Source organism: Passer domesticus, chromosome 5 (assembly GCF_036417665.1).
Source record: "Passer domesticus isolate bPasDom1 chromosome 5, bPasDom1.hap1, whole genome shotgun sequence".
Classification (NCBI taxonomy): Eukaryota; Metazoa; Chordata; class Aves; order Passeriformes; family Passeridae; genus Passer; species Passer domesticus.
Window position 1 is genome coordinate 51,737,691 of NC_087478.1, and position 22,795 is coordinate 51,760,485.

General features: G+C 37.8%; 1 protein-coding gene across 2 annotated transcripts in view; it reads right to left on the reverse strand.

Annotated features, from left to right (window-relative positions):
• The window catches only part of POLR3B (RNA polymerase III subunit B), a 70,035-nt gene that overhangs the window by 11,823 nt on the left and 35,417 nt on the right, over positions 1-22,795 (reverse strand). For both annotated transcript variants that reach the window (XM_064420438.1, XM_064420439.1), the window contains exons 19-24: positions 21,075-21,202; positions 14,034-14,243; positions 12,050-12,208; positions 10,523-10,640; positions 9,938-10,080; positions 118-221 (exon numbers count right to left, since the gene is read on the reverse strand). In XM_064420438.1, the coding sequence (XP_064276508.1) occupies positions 118-221; positions 9,938-10,080; positions 10,523-10,640; positions 12,050-12,208; positions 14,034-14,243; positions 21,075-21,202 (862 nt within the window). The remainder of the gene's footprint in view (positions 1-117; positions 222-9,937; positions 10,081-10,522; positions 10,641-12,049; positions 12,209-14,033; positions 14,244-21,074; positions 21,203-22,795) is intronic.

Genomic DNA, 22,795 nt, shown 5'->3' on the forward strand with positions numbered 1-22,795 from the left:
GATGACTGGAGAATATTCTCAGTGAAATCACACTTTAAGCTTTTTGTCTCTAGTGGCTGATCCCTTCTCCTTCCCTCTTGGGGGACAGTGCTGTGTGAATGGAGCAGCCCCACTCACCGTCATACGCGATGGGAAGCCGTGAGGGTTCATTATGATATCTGGGCAGATCCCTGTATCACAAAACGGCATGTCCTCCTGAGGAACAATCAGTCCACACACCCCTGCAGAAGAGAAAACATTTCAATTCACAAAACAGCAAACCACCAGCAGGGCTGACGCTCATCACCAGATTTTCTTTAGTGTTTTCCTCCTCCTCCCTTTCTCATGGATCACTTTTTACCCAGACTCATTACCATGACCAGTACGCCCAACCTGCAAACTAGAAGAGAGCCCTTGTGACAGGGCTGGCAAAATTAGCATACCCTTATATAATGTTCCCAGTGATTTGTGAGTTAGCAAATTAGGGAAGAAAGCTTTGGATCCTATTTTCAGAAGCAACTAGAAACTTCTGTCCAATCAGACTGGAATATCTCAAGAGAGACCCAGTTTTTAAAGCTGATGCTATAATTTCCTGAAAGAAAAAAAACTCAGAAGTTTGGCCTCTAAAGTTATGCCTTTGGACACAAAAAATTATTATTTATTTTAATTTTATTTATAATATGTATCTTTGCTAAATACTGTCAATAAAAACACATCAAATGGGACTTTGACAGGGCTAAGTAGAGGAAAATAAATAAAAAATAACAAAGATTTTTTCAGGTAACATCTGTTTGCTGAGCAAAGACTGCCATCAATGAATTACAAAGTGCAATCCATTCCACAGGCTGCTATTATTTTGTCAGTCCATGAACACAACCTGTCCCTTTAAAAGTTTTGGAAGCTTTTTACAGTCTCTGTCAGTATTGGATATAAAACAAAGAAAATCCTCCAAACTCTAAAAATATTGCAGAAAGAATAAACAGAAACATGAAGACTCATTTTAAATATCCATCATGCATCTCAAGATTTTCCTTCCAACCCTTATAACTTTCCACAGTGAATTCTGCAGTTCAACATACTGCAGCTATAAACAATCAAGAGATCTAACATTGAAATTCAGGTGCTAAAATGCAGCTGCTTAAGCCCCTAGTCCTTTGAACCAAAGCTACTGTTTCAGCTGGACAATTTCTTCCAGAAGCCCTTAGAGCTGAAAAAGTCTGCAAGCTATTTGAGATCAGCCTGCTGCAACTGTGCCAGAGCATGCTTTGGGAACAGTCCTGGAGTGGAGGGGGCTCCTGGAAGACTGAGGGTACTGCTTACATCCCTAAGAAGGCATCTCCCAACCAGCCAGTTCACAGGGGGATATCGGCGTCTGCTCAGGAGGGAGCTCCCCTTCCACTGTCCAAGCAGACAGGGATAGGTGTATGGGACAGTAGTTAATAGAATGAGAATGATAAGTATGGGGGAAGGGAGCAGAAAAAACCGTCTGGGGCAAGGGTGTGTGTGGCTGTTTTATTTTGTTTTTAAACCTATTGAAACTAATTTTCATTGTTCTACTGTGATAAATCAATAACATCCTTCCAACCCTCCCTGCCAAGGAGCAACCATTTGCTGAAAAAAACAAAACAACTCAAACCAACCCACTATCTCTTCCTTACACAGCTTTTTTTTACCCTAAAATTTTATACACAAATACTCTGTTACATGTGTATTATTGTGCATACATTCTGCCTTATTTGCATTAACATCTTAGAAAGCATTAGGTTGCATCTGGACTTCACGGCACCTGTAAGCCAAGAATTAAATCTCAGCTAACTTAAAATTACTTTAGGCTCTGCAAACCTTTTATATGCCAAGCTGGTTCCCATAGCAGACAGCCACTGTGTTGTTTGTTTTGTGTGAAAGTGAATGATAAAAGATCCATGAAATCGACACAGAAAGGCAGAACAGCAGAAAGAACTGAGGGCTCTCCATCATAGCGGCTTCTACCCTCCGCTGACTTGTGTAACAATAGGACCTACACACCCAACTGCAGATCTAACACAGCTGTGCATTTCATTAGATGAAGAGCACTAGTGACACAAGTAAATAATTAACTTATTCTGGTCCGCTGACTGTGGTTATGAGACCAGTCATAGCTGACAGATTTTAATACAAGTTAACACAAAGACAGCATAATGAGCTTAGAAGTTAAAAACAAAATATTTAGACAGAATCCAGAAATGCGATGCTTACTAGGCCATTTATAAAGTTTCTATTTCACAGAGAGGGGAAAAAAAAAAGGGGAAAAAAGAAAAAAGGGAAAGCTATAAAGCCTCAGTTCTAAGCTTCTGTATTTTAAGAAGTTGCTGAGCCTGTAGCAGATCTACAGCATGTCTGTGTGTATTTAGAGGACAGAGAAGCTTCCTCCTACCCTGTGTTTTAAGAAAGTTCATTCAACTGTTAAAAAAGCTGAAAGATATCTTTCCTATATACAATGCTACTTCTAAAAGTAAGTAACTGCAATTAATTCAAAATGTAAACTTGATTTTATTTAGCAACTGCTTGCTTTCAGAAGCTCTTTAGGAGACTAATGCTCGCAGATCTGCACTTTAAGCTCCTCAATTTGCTACTTTTTATTTTTTTGGAGCAGAGCAGTACCAGGCAAGCCAACAGCTGCAAAAAAGTGACCAAGTGAATTAATCCATGTAAGTAGAATTACCACTTGCAACTGGCCAATAAAACAGTAAAGGAGAGGAAGCTGGATTTAAAACAGCCTCAAGTTCCAAACCCTGTTAAAGTATGAACTGCATTTCACAAATCAGCTGCTTGACTATACCCCATACAACATTCAGAAATAAGGCACACTCAAACTAGGAATCTGTTTTGCTCTGTGGCTCTTACTAGAGATGACGATTTCTTAATTGTTACTGATTTAGACATCACATGAAAATTGATCCTCAGCATTCATAGAGGACACATGGAATAATTTGGTTTCATTCACTTCCCTTCCTCTCACAATTTTTATGTGCTGCATCTGGAATTGAGTAATACAACTTGAGACTAAATTCTATATTGCAGTGGGGCTGAATGGCTCTCACCTATACATTCTGGTGTCTCATCTGGGACCAGAATCAAGTGCTAACAACCAGAAAAGGCTGCAGACAAAACAAAAACCAAAATCTGTTTTTTAATGTGGATTAACAAAATGGTTATGTACTTGAGCAAGAAAGCACCTAGCAACTTGCTACATCTAATTTCATTTGAAAAACAAATTAAATTCTAGGAAAAAAAACCAACTTCTCTGTATCTATTTTCTAATAAGTGACCTTAGAAAGAAAATCAGTAAAAATGCTAAGAAATTCTTTTACAATATCAAAAAGGCAAAAAACCTGGAATAATAAGCATGGCAGCTTAATGCAAGGGTAACAGTTTAAATTAGAGTAACCTTAAATCAGACATCCACAGTGGTTTAACATGCAAGTATAAAACAGCCATAGGCAGTGTTTCTCAATGCTATTGTATGGCAGCCAATAAATGACAGTCCCCTGACTATGCACAATGGCCCCCAGCCCCACACACGCTATCTGCATCAATGCTGACAGCATCTCAAACCCATGTACCTCCACAAGGCACTGACAGCATAAAGAGCCCCTCGCCCCTGTACTTTTGTCTGAGTTTCTTTTCCTAATCAGGAGAAACTCAGGTTTCCAGGGCTGGTACCTTTGGTGTGGCTGCTTTTACAGTTTGCTGACAAACAGGAGCACAGCCGGACTAAAAGCGCGGCTCGGCGCAGAGGGGGAAGGGGGCGGCCGGGAGGGGGCAGGGACACAACACAACACAACACTCTGGGAAAGTTTTTCACCAGGCTACGATAAGGTTCCTTCTATACACACACATGCCAAATGAAAAAAAAAAAAAATCATCAAATAAGTCAAAACAACCTAATATAGAAAACTAATTACTAGCAGCAGGAGGGACATTAGAGAGCAAAGGAGACGACATGAATAGAAGCAGCAGCAATACCAGTTTCTATCAGCAAGATAAAAAGAAGCGCATTACTAAACGTGCTTGTTTACTCCTTCTAATGATACGGTGGTAAAAGAGCTAAAACTGACTTGAAAGGCGTCTATTTTAGCTTTGCCAGATTTGCCAGAATTTGGAAATTATTACTCTTGAGAAATAAGACAACATCACATAATTAAGCGAAGTTGTAGCAGTAACACAGCGCTGTATGTTATGGACAAGTGACAGATTTGCAAAAATTAGTAAGGCTGAACAACGAATGTGCAGCTGCTTCAAAACTCTCTAATTACATACTGTGTTGGCTAACTAAGCATAAAAGAAGTCTAGAAGAAAAAAGTGCTGCATCACATAAGCTTTGTTCAATATTGAATCATTCACTGATCTATCATATCACTTGCTACATCCCATTTGACATAAGAGGTAAAGAACAGAATTAAAATTAACAGATAAATAATGCATAAGTAAACTTGATTAGTTTTCTTATTAAAAACATCACTCTAAATGAGAGGAGGTGCTAGAAGACAATACAGTTTGTACACTGCTTTCCCATGAGCTGCTGAATGGTCTGATGTGATAAATTTGCATAGTCTGAAGCACACAAAGAGCTGATTAATTGAAACCCTTACAATGCTTCTGGAAGCAGCTATTGTAAAACAATAACCATAGGAACTTTACAAAATACACATGGCTGAATGAGTCAAGAGCTTAATAAAATGCGTGTTCAGGATACACTATTTGGAAACAGAATTAGAGATTTTTATTCTGTGCCATAAAATGCTAAATCACGCTAATTTCAGAAGTTCAGTTGAGGATTTACTGAAAAGGTCAGAAGGTTACCTGTTTGCTGCTTAAGATAAAAAATGCTGTAATTTTCTTCTTAAGACAGCAAGCTAAGCAGCAGTTTTGTTAAAAATAAACAGAAAAAAACAATTTGGGAAGTTTTAATGGCATTCTGACATTTTCTCAAATTCAACTTCTGAAGATGAAAACATGGTAAGAAATCCCTACCTTCCCTGCTGCCTAATAACTACTAATCATCTGACATTCCTAGAGTCGATTAAGAGCAAATTCTTTTTAATGCCACTTCAACCATTTAATTACTATAAACCCACTGACGTTGTATTAGAGATAAAGTACTAATTCTGAATTGTAACATGGGGGGAAATTACACAAGTAGCCATTTAAAACTAACGTTTTATTTTAAATGTTCTGCTTATCTGTACTGTACAAATGCCCATTAAAAGGGAAAAGATAAGTTGATCTCCACTATGAAGTTAGGAAAGCAGATGGGAGATGCTCAAACTAATAAAAATTTCAAAAAGTAAGCAAGGTCAGACTTTGCTAGATGAGAGGGACTGTCATGAAGTTTATGTAGTTGATAATGCAGTGAATGGATTTTGTTTTGACACTAAAGAACATGGTTCATTTAGGAAAACAAAGACCATCTTTCATGAATTTAAACTTGCTTCCTTGTCTTTAGAGTTGTTTAAGTGCAGATACTTCAGAAAGGTTTAATCCTTATCTTAGATCTTCAGCTATTAAAAAGCTTCTGTTTGCTAGTTCAAACAATCTCTTGCTTAAATACAGTTTTTCCACTCCTCAGGAATACTGTTCAGTATTGCTGCTTAGTTCTGTGATCTACAGGACCTTTGTTGGAGGTGTTAATCCTTTTTCACATGAGAGACTGAGAAATGTTCTTTCAGAGAAGTGTTATATTGCTTTTTTTCACATCAAAGGAGCCCAACTTTTTCCTCATTGTGACTTGTAGCAAAGCAAGAGGAAATCTGGAAATATAATAATTTACTTTGTATGGAACTCAGATGAAGCTTCTTTAGCTTAACAATCCTTTTGCCTTCTGTGCTTTGAAAAGTGACTTTCCTTGAAGAATACAAGATTAAAACAACAAAATAATTAACCAAAAGAAGGTTTTTTTATCCTTCTGGAAAATATACGATACAACATAGTGAGAACAAAGTCCTGCAGTTCAGGATAAACATATAACTACCAGAGAGGATTTATTTGTGAGACACTAGAAGCTCAATAACTTTACAGACTACAGAGACAGTCCCAGTCCCAAAGATCTTACTACAACATCCAGTTTAAAGATGAATATGAAAATAAAGCATAATATTTGCATTTCAGAACACAACATGGTGGCCTCATTTGTTTGGGTTTTTTTTCCTTCTCCCCATATACTTCTTTCTGAGAAGCCCTGAAGGACAGGCAATGTGTTACAGGCAGCTTGGAAGGAGCGTACTTAAAACACAGACTCACGTGAAAAGAGGGTGTGGTGGACAGGCCAGAAGTGGTGACCCCTGCCAATACCATGTTGACATGTGAGAGGAAACAAACAAGGCAGCAAATGCAGGCAATGACATAGATCTGTGTTATTACAGAGGCCTACAAAATCCACCTACATATTTAACGAAAGGCTTTTCTGTAACAAAAGGCTAAAGCTGGTTTGTGAGATTTAATCTGTTGTATCCCAGACACTTTCTAATTCCTTTACTCTGCCTCCTTCTGCTCCAGTGACAAAACAGAGCTCTGAAATACAAATCAATTTGGAATACAGGAAAAACACCATCCAGAAGTTTGAGATGTGGTTTGTGCAATCTCTTATTATGCACATATTTAATTATTTAAAACCCACTACTACTACAATTCCATGAAATCAAATCTCATCTTCATGCATTCCTTCTAGAAAATAAATATATTCCACAAAAAGGACTGACAATACAGACAGACATTTGCTTTTTCTCCTTCTCACTGAACCAAGGTACTTGCTAGTTTAAGATCATTATATATTCAAATGGTCCTATGGCAGGCTTAAAGCTAACAGTCACAAATTACACTGGAAGTCGTAATTGCCTACCTCCAAACCAAGATGAGAGAATCAATTCAGAGCTAATTAAAAATTCTCTCAATAGAAAATTGTTAGTATTATGATTTCTGTTTCATGATTGTCTATATTTTTCTGATAAGACTGATCCTTCCCCAGTTTGATGTCAGAAGATGATACCAGATGTAATGTTAAAAGCTATCAAAGGAGGTTTTCCTTTTCCTTTTTAAGTCTTTTCTCCAGTTCTGCTATTGTCAGTATTGGCTTCTTCACTATATTAATAAACTGCAGAACAGTGAACTGCACTGTTCTTGTCAGTTATTTTTCTTAGTATCTATCAAATATATCTTCTCCATATTCCTACTTTCTCCTGTTTACTGTAACATCCTTTTTATAATGCACTACAGGGCAGTGAACTGAGAGGTGTATTGCCAGGAAGGCTATGAGTCCTAGTAAAATGTAATAATTTGGAATGTGATCACTCCCCTGATCACAAGGGATTATTACTACAGATTGATGTAGGGACAGCTACAGGCACATGCCTGCAACTGTGTAACACAACTGTTGCAATGTTCCCACTCATGTCTCCAAAACCAAGCTGAAAGGGACATTCTAAATAATTGATGGGTTTGGCTTTTTATTAGTATTATTATTATTATAGTCCCAATCACCGATAGAGGGTGATCAGCCATTGTTAACCTGATGCAATGCCAGGCATAATTATGGGTGCCCTCAAAGTTTCCTACAGCACTTAAGGATACTGCTTCTCACCATGGGATTTCCACAGGTAGTTCCTTGCTCTACATTGTGAGATGTCTTATGTGCATTTTGTCATATGGAAGATTCTCAGCACCCTAAAGCCATACTGCAGCCTGTCTGACAGAAGTCTCTTTCCTTCAGTCATTCTTCCACTTATGGTTCTAACATTTGTGGAGCACTCTTTTTACTACTTTGTGGAGGGATATGAAAAAAGTTAATTTACATTCTGTTCAACTATTCCAACTGGTGCACATTAATAGCCCAAACTGGGAGAAAAAACTAACCTACTTAAATTTTTCATGTAAATCTCTATAAAAATTTATCATGATTAATCAAGCAGCTTTTTAAATATAATTTGGAGGCTTTAAAAAAAAATTTAATAAGAAAATTTGTCCTGTACAGTACTGATTGCATTATTATAAAATAACTTGCTGCTAAAATACTGCATACATACATACTTATAAGGAGAAGGGCTTAATTAGACAAAGATGAAAATGTATCTATAGTCATTGCTCTAACAGTGCTCCTAACTTTTTAAGCACTGTACAACTTCACTGTGTATGAGACTGAAAAAGTATTAGAAAGAGAATCTACACAAAATCTTCCTGAAGGAGGATCTTCCCTGAGAAAAGGAAGAATGAGGCAGCTGAACATTCCAATTGCTCAGCTCCTCCTGGTTGCCTCTGAAGCTCTTCCTCGCCTCACTTATCATAACTATCCCATAAGGCTGCAGTGCAAGAACTAGACTCAGTTTTATAAGGAAAGTCAAGTATGTAATGCTGCTTCTTTACTTTTTGAAATGTTCAACAGTACTGATTTCCAAATCACTTGGGGAACTCAGTGGGAATAGCTTTGTATTTTTCAATCAAAAACCATCTTGAAAATACAATCAGGAAAAACATTTCAATGCTTATCGGAAGAGTTTCTTTTCCTTATTAACAACAGAAACAGTTGGAAGTATTTCCTGAGAATACAGAGTTTCAAAAACCAGTTTTGTGCGTGTGTGGAAAGACACAGTGGAATTGCAGGTGATCTTACAGAGAGTTGGATGTACTGAGAAAGGCTGTGTTGACTATTCCTTACAGATAACACACAAACCTGAGGCAGTATCTGGTAAGAGCTGTCACTCTGATCAACCACTGCCTTCTGCACCCATTTCACCTCTTCTGACTGACAGGTCTGCTGTAGGTAGATGTCCTCATCCTCTAACCTGGACACCACAGAAATGTGGATTACAGTGGTTAGCTCTGCATCTCACGACAGGGATGCAGCCTTTCACTTCAGTTATACCTGCCAGGAGTTAACAGGACAGCACTGCAAGGGGTGTATGGGCTGCAATGGAAAGGATTTGGTAACATCAACCTCTTTACTTTTCCATCACATCTGACAAGAGACCAAGCAATGTTCTCAAGCCAAAATAAGACCTAAAAATGTAACAAGATTACAAAACTCAGGTAATAGCAGGGCACATACGCTTAACACAGGTCATGCTTCAAATACAACAAATCTTGATTTTCCAAGTGTACAGAATGATGAGAACATATCAAAACCTGTCCTATGCTTTTAAGTTGGTTACAGTCAGGCTGTTTTCAGTCACTTCTTAACACCTGTTGCACACCTTCCAACTCTTTGAGATTCAGAGGATGATCTGATACTCATATTTTTTTACATTCAGTCAAAGGGAGTTGACTGATGTTTTTCAGCAGATATGGAAGTAGGTTCCTGATTTTAATTTTCCTAGTAACACTAAAATTTGAGAACTACATGCCACCAAGCAGCTTTCAAGTGGGCACTAATTTTCAAGTTTTGGTCTGAAGATCCAGAGCTGTCCCAGATCATGTCCCAGGTGTATTTTTAAAAACACTCCCTTTCTTTGCTGGTGCATTCCTAGTTGTGTTCCTGATTTGCTTCCCTTTTACACCATGGCTCTGAGTTCTCTACCTGCAGTCTTGTCTTTAGAGCAGAATGTCTGCACAGACCTGGAAACTTCCCATTTCATCTCCTTTTCTGTCCAACCTCTCCAATCTATGACAATCCACTGACAAATCTATCACCTAAATCCAAATTGTGACTTCAAAAAAAAACCCAACCAAACCTCAAAATCTCTGTACTTGTTTAAACTGCGGACAACTATCTATTTTCCAGATTCATAAATCAACCAAGTAGTTTTTGCTAACACGTTTTTGTTTCAGAAACATCATTGCTAAATTAGGTGAACTTAACAAAAAAAAAAAGGGATATGGCCTTCTATCACTGTATTCATAAAAGATCTGAACCAAACAATGAAATTATCAATTATGTACATATAGTAGGCACATACAACAAGAATTTCATTTTATTAAATGGGTCCTTTACCTTTCTGCCCATGACGACTGCTAAATTTATCTCCAATTTCTGGGCGCCTGGTTTGCCTCAGCAACATTTTGATCAAGAAAGCATCCTCTGCATTTGATGAAATCATTACTTTTTCAATGTAAGAATCAGTGGCACCTTTGTACCTAGTAAAAGAAGACAAAACATTGCTTTCACTTCTGTGAACCAAACACAAGTTACGGACAACTGTCTCTTGGTAAGCTCCTGACCAAACTGTAATTTTTAGGGAACTTATATATGAGGAGAAAGGATTTTATATATATATATATTTACATACAAGTTCCAGAGTACAGCATGCTTCTGGAAAAGAAAATTTTTAAGAGTTGCAACAGAAACTAACAGAGAATTAAGCTGAACTTGTAAAGGACAAAGTATGGGGTTTTTTCACATGGGCTCTTCTTGACAGCAAAAGCTTCATCATGTATTACCAATTCCTTGATCTTCAATTAAACAAACAACAGCCAAATATAGTAATAGTTGAAGAAGATAGTTTTCTAGAAGTGAATATTTTTCAGACAACTTTCCTTCACGTAATTTGCCCAGCTGTGAAGTTATATTGCAACGTACGTTACTGGCACATCTTTGTACTGTGGCTGCTGAGGCACACTGCTTCCTTCCAGAGGTGTCTGGGTCACAGTTGGCATAGATTTGTTCACAAGAACTTGCTTATTTTCTACTTTTTCACCTACAGAGAACGAGAAGAAAAAGCACCATGAAAATGTATCTGATTGTGTTAGAAATACATTTTAAGCACTAAAAAAAAAGGGGAGGGGAAGAGAAACTGGAAGAAAATGCCCAAGAAGTATGCTCTGCTGTTTTACTAAATATTGAATGGTAAGAGAATCACTTAACCAGTTTCCTTTGGGAAACCAAAGCAGAACAGCTTGCATGCTGGGTGCACTATGAGAACAGCTATTCAACATACCCTGGATCAAAAGTCTGCACAAAAGCATCTGAAGTCATATGCTCCAAGTATGGAGAAAATTAACAGGGAACACTTTGTCATGACTGAACTGACAAATTTTAGAAATTCACACCTAAATTTGGGACAGCCCATCATCCCACAATGAGCTGTGCAAAACTACTGTCAGTCTCCAGGTACTGACATATTTCTATTGATACTGGTGTCATATACAGCTTCTCCCTGCTCCATTCCCTTATTCTGCCCTTTACATTGAAAATCAGATCAGGAGGATGCCCAGTGATACAACTGCACACCAAGTATCTACCTCCCACCTCCTCCACTGATCTTCAGCCTGTGTCTCTTCTGTCCACATGAACTATCTCAAATAGGTTTTTACCTACATGCTGAGTCTCAGCCTGGAGACCAGCCCACTACCATCTATCCTAATACTTCAGAAGATTCTTGCCTTATTTTTCTTAATTAACTTTGAAAGCTCCATTGTGATGTGTTAAGGAGCAAAACTGACCCAATTGTGTACTATAATGGAATTAAGTTTAATGCCCTTTAAAACACCTTTCTTACTAGATCTTAGCAGATCTATTAAGCCATTTTCTAACTAAAGGATGACAGTACGGGAGGATTCTTTCTCAAATCTATTACCATTGGAAATTTACACACTTCTCTTTACATTTCTATTTATTTTTCTTATCTCCAAACAACCTTGTAAAGTGTTACAACCATAAGGTTTTACTTCCTCAAATAGATGCATTAACTGACATCTTGCTAGGAGATTTTGATGCATGAAATCAAAATAATAAGGAGTCTATCCTTAAGAAAACAACAGCACATGACAGACAAACAGGGAAAAACTACAGTATTAACAGTTTGTCAGCTTGGGAACATAAGAACACAAATTCTAATGCTTCAGTAGATTCACATTATTGAAGACTCACTCTTCTACTTAAATATAAAGCTACTTTTTTAATGTACAAAAGTTCCCCCGATGACTGGTAACATGCTGCTTTCAGGAACTAACTTTTTTCAAACTTCCCATCACAATACTGTTGTCTTCAAGACAAAAAGCTCCCAAAAGGCTAAGTATAACACAAGGTGCACAAGAAATCCTGACAGAACATTAATTTCCACTTTGACTATGAAGATGCCCGGAGTGAACACGCAGTCTGACCTACCTGGGGAGCAGATCCCATCAGCATCTAAAATCTCGTGGCGCCAGATGGGTTTACGGGTCGCTGCATCCAGCATCGGCCCCATCACCTTGTCAAAGGTCTGGTTCGTGTATCGCTTCAGCGTGCACTTGGCATTCTTGTACACAAGACACCTTCCAAAGCCTAGAATGCAACACAAACTCATCTACCCAGGAATTCAAAGAGCCTTTATAACACATGATCAGGATAAAATCTGAGCTATGGAATATAAAATATTCTTTATTAGTTAGATTATTCATTGGCTTGAATGTGCATAACGCTGTACACAGTTGTGGTGCACGACTTAAACATCAGATCATGTACACTGGTTATTTTAGATGCTGAACTACAGTCCAATTCTGAACTGTGCTAATCTGCTTCTGTATCTCTGCACACATAATTTCTCTTGACATGACTGAATCTCTTGAATAATTTTGGTGGTCTCCAGGAAGATGTAACACGGGACTGTAATAGGGTGAGAGGAGCACCTCTTCCTTTCATGCATTCTAAGAAACCTGAACTTTTACTCATGTTTGTGGCTGGCATAAGCAAGTCTACCACGAAAGTAATAACTGAGTGGTTAGTATAATCAACCCATTATTCTTTTTTTCCTCACCTGAAATTACATGTACTGTTACAAAATTAGTGGGTTTTAGATGAGAAAAGTAGCATCTGTTGAATTTTTCTCTAAGTACAGCAACTAAGCAACTAACTGTGATACTAAACACTCTAATCACATTTAGAATTACAGAGAGCCAAGAACAAGTCTTGCTAATAATCCTGGGTTATTTTAGTTCATTTGAAAGATGGTTGTGGCCACATACAGTACATCTATATTTTCAGATTATGTCAAGTAATTTCTGACAAGCATCACAGCTCTCCCTGTAAATGTTACCAGTCTACCAGAAAAGAAAACATTCAGTTTTAAATCATGCCTGTTGTTGTTTTAGAAAAGGAGGCATAAATTAAATGCAGCAGACATTAATGCCAAAGATACATGTCTAGGAATACTATTACTGCTGCCTAGCAACTAGGAGGAAGGGAGTTTGGGGCGGGGGGGCAGAATAAAGTGATGGAAGAATCTGATTTTGGCCACCCAAAACTAAAACCAGCTTGATCACTGCACTATGCCTGCTCTCAAAGAATTTATGGAGAAAAGGGAGAGAAGAGAGACTAAGTTTTCAGACAACTCTCCTCCAGCCCTCAACAGCACTGACACGAAGTCCTGAAGAAGTGTGGAGAGTGAGACAGGCTAGACCTACACAAACATGGGTCTCTGTTAGTTAACCTTCCCTTTGGTACTTATGTACTTTTACTAAAAGTATACTGCACCACAGAGTTGGTATAATTTTTTAAGGAAGTAGGTCATTGACTTAGCTCTGGATAAACACTAAATTATTTTGCTTTAGACAACACTATTATTTTGTCTCAGAAAGTAGGCTATACTGCTACTGCTCCCTCAGAACACCAAGCTCACAAACTGCCTTAGGTTCTATTATTTTCCTAAATACATTCACACAAATCTAATTTCATCTACTGCTTTTGTTACTGGTGGAAATAATGAGATCTCTCTGTTAGTAATGAACAAAGGTTCAGGTAAACATCTAAAAAGCCAGCCCAACAGAACAGATAAACTCATGCCTTATGTTTTCTGTAAACTAAGTATTTACAACTTTTTTATCCGGGGTTAGAAGTCAGCCATTTTTTCTTATAAAGTCCAGACTCAGAATTTTATATGCATGTTGGCAACTTCACCACACTATTGCATGCATGGAGTTACAATCACTAATCATAGAGAAAGCCAACAAAAGTATTCAAAGCAGTTTGGAAATTCAATTTCTTAACTGGAGATCTAATGCTCATAACGGCAGTAGAAGTTACTACAGGATAACACTATGAGAAAACAAGTTTATTAGAATATGTATTGGAACACACACTGGAGAAGCAGGAAAGAGTTGATGGATCTTACCTCTGTCCAAAGAGGCTTTATTTAAGACAAGAGCATCTTCAATATCATAGCCACTGTAGCTCATCACAGCGACTGTGGCATTCTGTCCAGCAGGGAGTTTCTCAAAATCTATCAATTCTATTGTTTTTGTTTTTACCATTGGCTTTTGTGGATAGGCGAGGAGATACATCAGAGTATCTATCCTGTTTCTTTGATTGTATCCAATAGTACCTGCATGTAAAAGAAAAAAAAAAAAAAGCAGTGAACATTAGTGAGTTTTCTAGGAATGTTTTGGCTAAAAAGTTACCAAAATGCAAATTAACTAAAATCACACAGAAATTCTTCAAGAAAAAAGGGGGAAAATAATAATTCAAACTAAAACAATTTTACATTATTATATTTAAATAAATATATAAGTAGTTGATTAATTTAAGCTCCCAGAAAGAATTATTTTCTCTTGAACAGAGAAAACCTAAGCATCAATATAAAAAGAACAACAAAAGCAATAAAAGCCATTTGAATAAATACAGATAAGATGTTTTTTTCTAATTACAACACTGAATCCTGCAAGTATGAAGTTTGCTTTTATTGTTCTCATAGCCACTGGCTTTGGGTTTTTTTGGAGTTCAACTGGTGTTTCAGAGACTTGATCCAAAATTTCATTACAATCAACAGAAAGACTGAGTTCAAGAGAAACTGTGGATCAAGCTCTTCATCTTCAACAACATATTTCCTTCCTTTTTTGGGCAATAATTAGTTCAACAGCAGCCCGTGTTAGAATAGGACAAAGTATTAACGAAGCATACCACTAGCAGCAGCCAAGAGTGATTTACTTTCTAAAATTAGAAGCACCACTGATAGAAAGACTACAGTAGAAGTCCACTTCTGTATTTGTCTTTTTACATTAAATTAATTTTAAATTTACAGTTCAGAATTCAACCCTTTGTATAGACCTCCCAGCTTGAGACTGAAATTTTTGGCCCTGTCCCATCAGAATGCCAAAGTGTCTCCTGAAATCTGAGGAAAAAATAATTAAGACCCAGCAGGGGAACATAAACTGTTGTGTCGCAGAACAAAAGTTAAGGCAATCATATGCTCTTGGAGTTTGCTGTACCAGGACTATGCTATGTCTCTAAGCAATTAAGAAATTACAGTCTGAAAAGTTAACATTTTAAAGTTTTAAGTGCTAAACATTCTGCAGTACTTTGTTGTCCTTAGGATGTAAGTCTTTCAAAACTTTTCCATTTTGTCCTGCAGTTTCAGAGCCTGGCTGCATTCTTGGAAAGGTCAAAGCAGTCAGTGTACAAGGAAGATTTCACACAGCCAGGAAGCACATCTGAACATAAACCTGCTCACTGGGGAGGTCAGCTTCACATTTTACATGCATCTAACTTGCAATTCCCATTTACATAAAGTGTCTGGAAAATCAAACTCTAAACCAGGCATCTGCAAAGACCTATCCTGTGCTTGGCACTAGGCTCACTCTCCTAAACCACAACAGGTCTGCCCTTCCCAAGGACAAGAATGGAGAGATAGCTCAACAGCTACTGTCTGAAAATGAACTCTTATAGCTGGCCTGGACTTTCTAAGGTTCTAGAAAGTAGATTCAATGACACAGGCACAGAATTTTCAGATGACAAGAAAAATCTGGCAGAGTTGACAGGCTTGTCTCTTGCTTTAAAGCAGTTGTTTTTCTGTCTGTTTCTTGTATAAGGGAATGAGTCTTCTTCAAACAGTATTTTTTGTCTCCAGTAAGACTTGCGCTGGTAAGGCCTGGATTCCTCAAGGCTGAAAACCTTTGCAGTCCCACCCTGCAAGGCCCACCACCTGAAGGCCCCACTATTTCTGATATACCCTGAGATTTCAGTTAGACATTGTTCCCATTGTACTTTTGACTCAACTCCCCTGATTTTCCCAGTATACAGATCAGAAAATATACTTCCAAATTAAAGACTTAAGAGGTTTAAACCACTATTCCCCCCTGCATCTAGAATTTGTATGCTTTCAGAGTAGGTTGCAGGGAAGCTCAGCTTAAGTGTTTCATAGATAGGTGCATTGTCCTGATGTTGAGAGAAATCTTTCCAAGAGAAAGTCATGCCACACTTAACTTTCAAACTGCTTGCATTTTTTTTCTCCTCTGATATGCTTACATGCTACACCTGCTCTGGTTCACTGGTTAAGGATGCAGAGACAGGATGAAGTCTGGAGCACCAGTTTTATCTTTTACACTTTAAGGGTGTCCTTTATACCCCAGTAACAATCTGTGGAAGTCCCCTATATATCAAAGATTTCAGATAACACTTTAACATATTTCAGGTAACACAAATATTTCTCTTCAGGTGTTCCACGTATTTAAAAACTGGCATTTTTATCACAGGTTCAGATAAGCCTAACAGAATAACAGAACTGCTACTGTCTGGGAGCCAGAAGCAACTGATATTACTGAGATTCTGAGCCTCAGTAATAAACTGTATTCCGGCTACTCTTCAGGAGATGAATGTTGTATCAAATGGAAAACATATACATATATATCAATGACAGATATCCTAGCAGGAAAGAAACTGGTTAGAGAACGACTCCAGAGCAGAAATTAAATAAATTAGCCAAAAAACATGCCATATATCACCAATACTATTCCTAATTGCTGGGATTTAATGGTTATACAAATAATCCTTTCTCTAAACTGGGCTAACAAACCACAGCCTGAAACCACAATCTGCTTACTTAAAATAAAGTAGCAGCTCTCTTCAGAGGACTGGTGTGCTGGGATGAGCCTTCTGTGTGGGCGCTGAAATGAAGGAAGTCACTAGCTTTATTTCTGCTTTCTCTCTGAAAGAACAGAGCCCTTGTTTGCTCCAGCCAAACAACCAAGCAAAAGTAAAGTATAATTAAAGTTCACCATAACAAACCCTGCTCACAATGACTCACATTTATAATTATCCCACCAGCAAGAACCAATTTTTTTCATTGGTAATTAGTCCTGGTTAAAGCAAAACACACAAGGTTGACCTGGATACAACAAAGATAATTTTCTTGCTTTTCTCAGTACTTGATATATTGTGAATGCACGTGTGCATTCTTTCCTTTTTTTTCCAATTTCCTGACAGTTTTTTTTTTTTTTCTTTTTAAGTGCCATTTGAGTAGCCTTTAGTGTGAAATAATCACTACAAAAACACTACCTACTGATATTTAGCATAAATGAGGCATTGTTATTCTGATGCTGAAGATTTTGAGAACTTGCCAGAACAAAAAGCCAGCTAAAATAAGCATTAATCCAATTCTCCAACATTAAACTGAACAATCAAGATTAACGAGGATACAGAAATCAATCTACTTGAGCCAAAAGGGCTACTACTGCACATGTCAAGAAAAGAGTTGCTGTAATTCTGTATTTCCCCCGTTTTCACCATGGATTTTCTATGATTCTGTCCTTTTATGTGAGTACAAAGCAAGAGAGGAAGAAGTACAGTTTTTAAATGCTGCGATAAACCTTGCAGAGCGAGCTCCGACTCCACTCAGATTGTCACAGTACATGCATTAGATGATCTGGATGTTAAGTGTTAGAAATATTCTTTTCACAGTAGAAAGATTAAGGAGTGGGTTAAAAAGATTATGGGTAAAATGGGGGTGGGGGGAAGCTCATTTCTGCCTCAGCACTTCTGTGCCTATTACCAAAGAGAGGAGAGGTGTCAAAACGAGGTCGTGTCACAGAGCACAAACAATCCTCAAAGAGCAGTGGCAGAACACAACTGCGGCCACAGCACACCCAGATCCAGCTGTGATGACCAGCAACAGCTGGTTTTGCTTTGAGGTTTGTTTAGATTCTGTGCCCCTAGGCTAGCTGTACAAAATTTGGGAGGACTCTGGCTCTCAGTCCACCAAAGAACTTTCACAACTGTCAAAACCCCCCAGCACTGAGTTCCTTGAAGCGCATTTACCTTCTCAACTTCATTTTAACACATTCAGCTGGCTACAGTACAAGGCAGAACAGTATATAAAAGGCTTTGCTACTTCACAGAAGCAAAGCAGAAAGTACATGATACAGGCTTTTTTTGTAATATCAAACTTTTTGCTTTATTTTAAGTTTCTACAACAAAGCTCTCACCCACCCTCCCTCAAATACTTCCTTTTATTTCAGAGGTTAAAGTAATAATTGACACTCAAATCCTCCTTTTCTTAGTCAAGACTTGTGTTCTGTCATATGGGTTGAAGCTGCAGGGCACAGTTGTGCTGTGAGTGTACAGCTTGCTTTGTGTACCCACACCATCACTTACACAGCAGCACATGTGCATGTGCAATATGGGGAATTTACTGGCAGGAAAACTGTATTTTTTCATTCTCCAAATTAGGCTTTTACACAGTCACAGATGTACATTGTGTAAAACTGACTAGGTTTTTATGTCTTAATGGAATTTAAAAGCTCAGTTTAGAACATTTCTCTAACTGTAGAAGCCTTTGATCCTCTTAAGCATTATTTTACCAACACATGAAATGCAAACAGTACAGACTCTTGTATTTTCATCTTAAGTACTTCTGAGATTTTAAGCTACAACTGTTAACCTTGCACTGAAATGTCAACATTCAACTGAGGTCTTTGCAGCTGCTGTTGTATTTATTACCTAACTTCCTCTCAGTCTTACAGTTCAACCTCCAACACATGGTAAATAATCTATGCCAAAAGTGAGGGGTTTTATTTCAATTTAATTTTACTGAAATCCAGTTTGGTTATTAAGTGCAGCTCTAGTCTTCCAACAAGATGACTCATCTACCCCTGAAAGGGAGATTTCAGGACACGTAATGCTCTCCAGAAGAAACATTACTATTTCAGGACCTAATACTTGTCAGAGACACTGGATTACAGACCTCATTCCAGTCTTTCATGTCCACTCTCCACTCACTTGTACTTTCACACCTTTCCTTAGCTTGATGTTGCTTAAGAAAGAGACTGAAAAAAGAAAAGACTGTCCAAAGCTGCTGGCACAGCCCTGTGACACGGTCAGAGGGGGTGGGTCATTGCTGACAAGCACAAGGCTCTCCTCTCCCAGTCTGAACCCTGGGCTCCCTTCACCACTCCAGGTTTTGACAGTCGAGGGAGTGACACAGACGACTTGGACATGAGACTTTCCCCATGGCAGTGTTGGATAAGGAGCTGCTCTGCAACTTCAGTATGGAGAAAAAAAGCAATAAAGATGGATGGTAACTTAAAGGTTGGGGTTTGAAGCTATACTACATCACATCTCTTCACAAAAATAAACAGTAAAGAAGTATGTGCAATGTTTCAGGAATATCCTCTAGTCCTCATCTGACCAATAAGTGTAGAGAAAAATCATCTCTGCCCCTACATATTGCCACTTACGGTGGCTTTTTTTAAGCAGTTATTACAAAAAGCTTCAGGTGTTTGCAGGTACTTCAGAGGAAAATAAAGCTCAAGTCATGTGCCAACTTTTAAAATTTACTTTTATCTAGCTGCTCATTCTTTGAGTCAGGTGTTTTGTCATAACAAACTGAAACAAAGGCTTTTTTTATTGCTCAAGATATTCAATGGCTTTTGTGTTCCTAGCGTCAGCAGGAACGTCAGAGGATTGTATCCAAGGAGCTAAATGTGCAAGACCTGGGGTCAAAGCAGCTGAATACACCAACCTCAGAAAACACAGACAATGAATTGCAAATGACACTCAAAACAAAACGGGGAAAAAAACCTTCACACAGAAAACTACAAAAGAACTCCACAGATACTGAATTGGCTTTCTGTACACACTGATCCTGCTTAACTGTGTGTGGTAACTAACCAAACCTTCTGAGACTAATAGTCATAAAATAGAGACTCAGGGGTGGGGGAAAGATAATGGGACGGGGGAGAACTGTAAGGAAAAAAGATTGCATTGCTCCTCTTTCCACCCACCCACCCTTTTTTTTTTAATTTACATAGAGAACATATATCTTGCTATTTTCTGTTTTCATTTGCTCAACATGATGGTTCAGCATAAGGCAGTTACTTTGCTATTAATTCTGCTGGAGAAGTCTCACAAAAGGTGTAGCGTTTAAGCTTCGAACACAACAGCACAAAATAAATGGTTTAGTAAACCTAACTGAAGTGGCAGTTCCTTCATGAAACAGAGTTGTGCTGCTGTAGCTCCCAACTTGTAAGCCAGCCATCAATACAAGCCATGAAACCAGCCTGTTGAGCACCAGTCTGAATGCAGCTGTCTGAATTGATGTATAACTGCTCAGGCTCCTCTGCCTTGATCACAGGCCATAGACTTGGACACTTTAATGCTGGTTTCACTGGGTATTAAAGAAAGGATTAGAACTTAACTGCTGTCAATTACCCCCAGCAGCAAATTTACAAAACAGTTGGGTTTTAATGACCAAATATGACAATGTCAAATTAAATAATACGTAATCATAAAATTAATTTTGTTTCAGTGCTCGCCCTCTTCATCCAAAACAGCAAAAGCAAAAAATATAAACTACGGCTGTGGAAAGTGTTCAAATTATTAACAACTCTCTTTCACACTTGAGTCTTCTTATTCTCTGATGTCAATGTTAACTATTGATATATTTATTTTTAGGACACTTACTCAACCAGTCAAAGAAATGCTCCTCAATCTGTGCTCTGTCTCTCTTTGTGAGAACAATTTTTAACTCTTTTTTGTCTGGAAACCCACAGCACATTGCAGCATAAAGAGAAGAAAAACCCCACTCTGCCAATCCTGCAGATACGCTGAAAACTTGAAAGTCATTATAATTTCCAATAAAATGCAATAGAAAATGCAAAAGTATCCCAGTTTATTAAAATTTTCTTTTAAGTGTTAAGAATTGCAGATATCATCTTCCTTAAGTAAAATTGACTGGTACCTGGTATTTTTCTCACACTGATCTTTCCAAGTTTCAGAGGTAAACTCTTTTTTTTTTCTCAAAGCTATAAAGAAGTGCTCTTTTACTTTTCCCAGCAAAGCTTTTATGTGAATCAGGAAAGAAAGAATTTTTGTTTGTCACTTTTGCTACATAGCTTCAAAAACTACGTAACACTTCAAAGAGGAATAAAAAGTGAAGTCTTACCCATGGCTTGTTTCCCCATGGCACACTGGTAAGTGTTTCTTGGGGACTGGTTGTGGTGAGGATATGGAATCAGCCCAGCGCAGACACCCAGAAGCGTGAAAGGCTCTATCTCCAAATGGGTTGTATCTCTTAAAAGAAAGAATACCAATTATGGCAGGCTTGTGAACAAACAACTTCAGTAGAATTTATTTAATTTAGCAGTATCTCATAACATTTCAAATTCAATTCTGTTCAGGAGAATGTAAGTCAGTAGGACCTCAAAACACAGATTCACTACACGATTTTTACTTTTATTACAAAAACCTAACAACTTTCTTTTGGTTATAAGTGTTTCCACATGAAAAGAAATGAAGGAGAAATAAATAAGAGTTCATGAAATTCCATAATGGAGGAAAAGCCTCCAGATAATGACAACCTGAGGGAGCGCAGTAAAACATCAGTTTATATAGTAAGACCCAAAATGCCTTAAGGAATGTCTTCTCATGTAATGAGAGCCCTCCGCATCAAATTACTAATCTCAGAGATCCAGAAATCCACTGGGGAGATGGAAGAAGGAAGAGCACAACAGATTCAGGTACTAAAAAAACTGGTTTAGTTTTCCAAGGTCAGCTGTATCAGTTAAGGAGAAAACATCTGTCTCCAAACCAGATCCGCTGCCACACGTACATGACATAATACAACACTATTTTAAAGATCTGCAAATATTTTGGAAGTGATTATATTGTTAAAAGACAGTAAAAAAATACAGTAAAAAAAAGGAGAAGTAAAAAGACAGAGAAAAGGAGTAAAGACAGAGAGACAATTTGTTCTATCATCTGGCATGAGCTTTGTAAGAGAAAGTCCATGCTCAACAAAGACAAATCATAGCATGCATTGGGATGCAAGTGGAGAGACTAATAACTAAGAATGAAGTGTACAATAAGGCTTAGCTGGAGGAAGTATTAATTTAAATCAAGATAAGTAATTAGGAAGTGGGGAATTACAAAATACAGATTATTATAACTAAACCTATTCAAAGTCTATCTTTCATGTCCTGGATTTATTACAGAGACCTTGGATTTATGCATACATTCCTTCTCCCAAACATCTAAACCTTTGAGCATTCTCAAAATCTCACCTTTAATGTTTGACTCCTCTTGGAAGTCTTTTGGAAGACTTTAATTATTTAAATAAATTAATTTGATTACTTAACTTCAGGATCTTGCCAAGGAAGTGACAGAGAAGTCTTTATTATGGCAACACTCAAAAGACAGCCAAGCACTGTAAGCTAAAAAAGGCTAAGTAATTACCCACAAGCACATAGAGACTGAAGACAAGTGCCAGCAGTAACTTTATAGATAAACAATACATGTACTACTGGAAGAGTAATGAAATCTGAAAGCTGAAAAAAATAGAAATAGAATCCTGGAAATCCTGAGGATTAAGCCAATAAAACTATCTATCAGTCCTAGAAATCTTTATAAATCACAAATACACCTGAACAGCCTAAAAATCACCTGCTGGCCAGAGGACAGCCACTGTTTTTTCTCCGCTTGATAAAAAGCAGCTATGTTATCTAAAGCCTATCATAAGAAAATACTAATGGGAGAATCCACACTGCAGTCAAGTAATTGCAAAATGGTCTCAAGAGCCAGCAGCAAACTGGAAGCAGAGACTGCTTCTCCATTCTGCAGAACTGGTGACACTTTTCAAATAAAACCAGAAGCTTGACGCTTACTGAT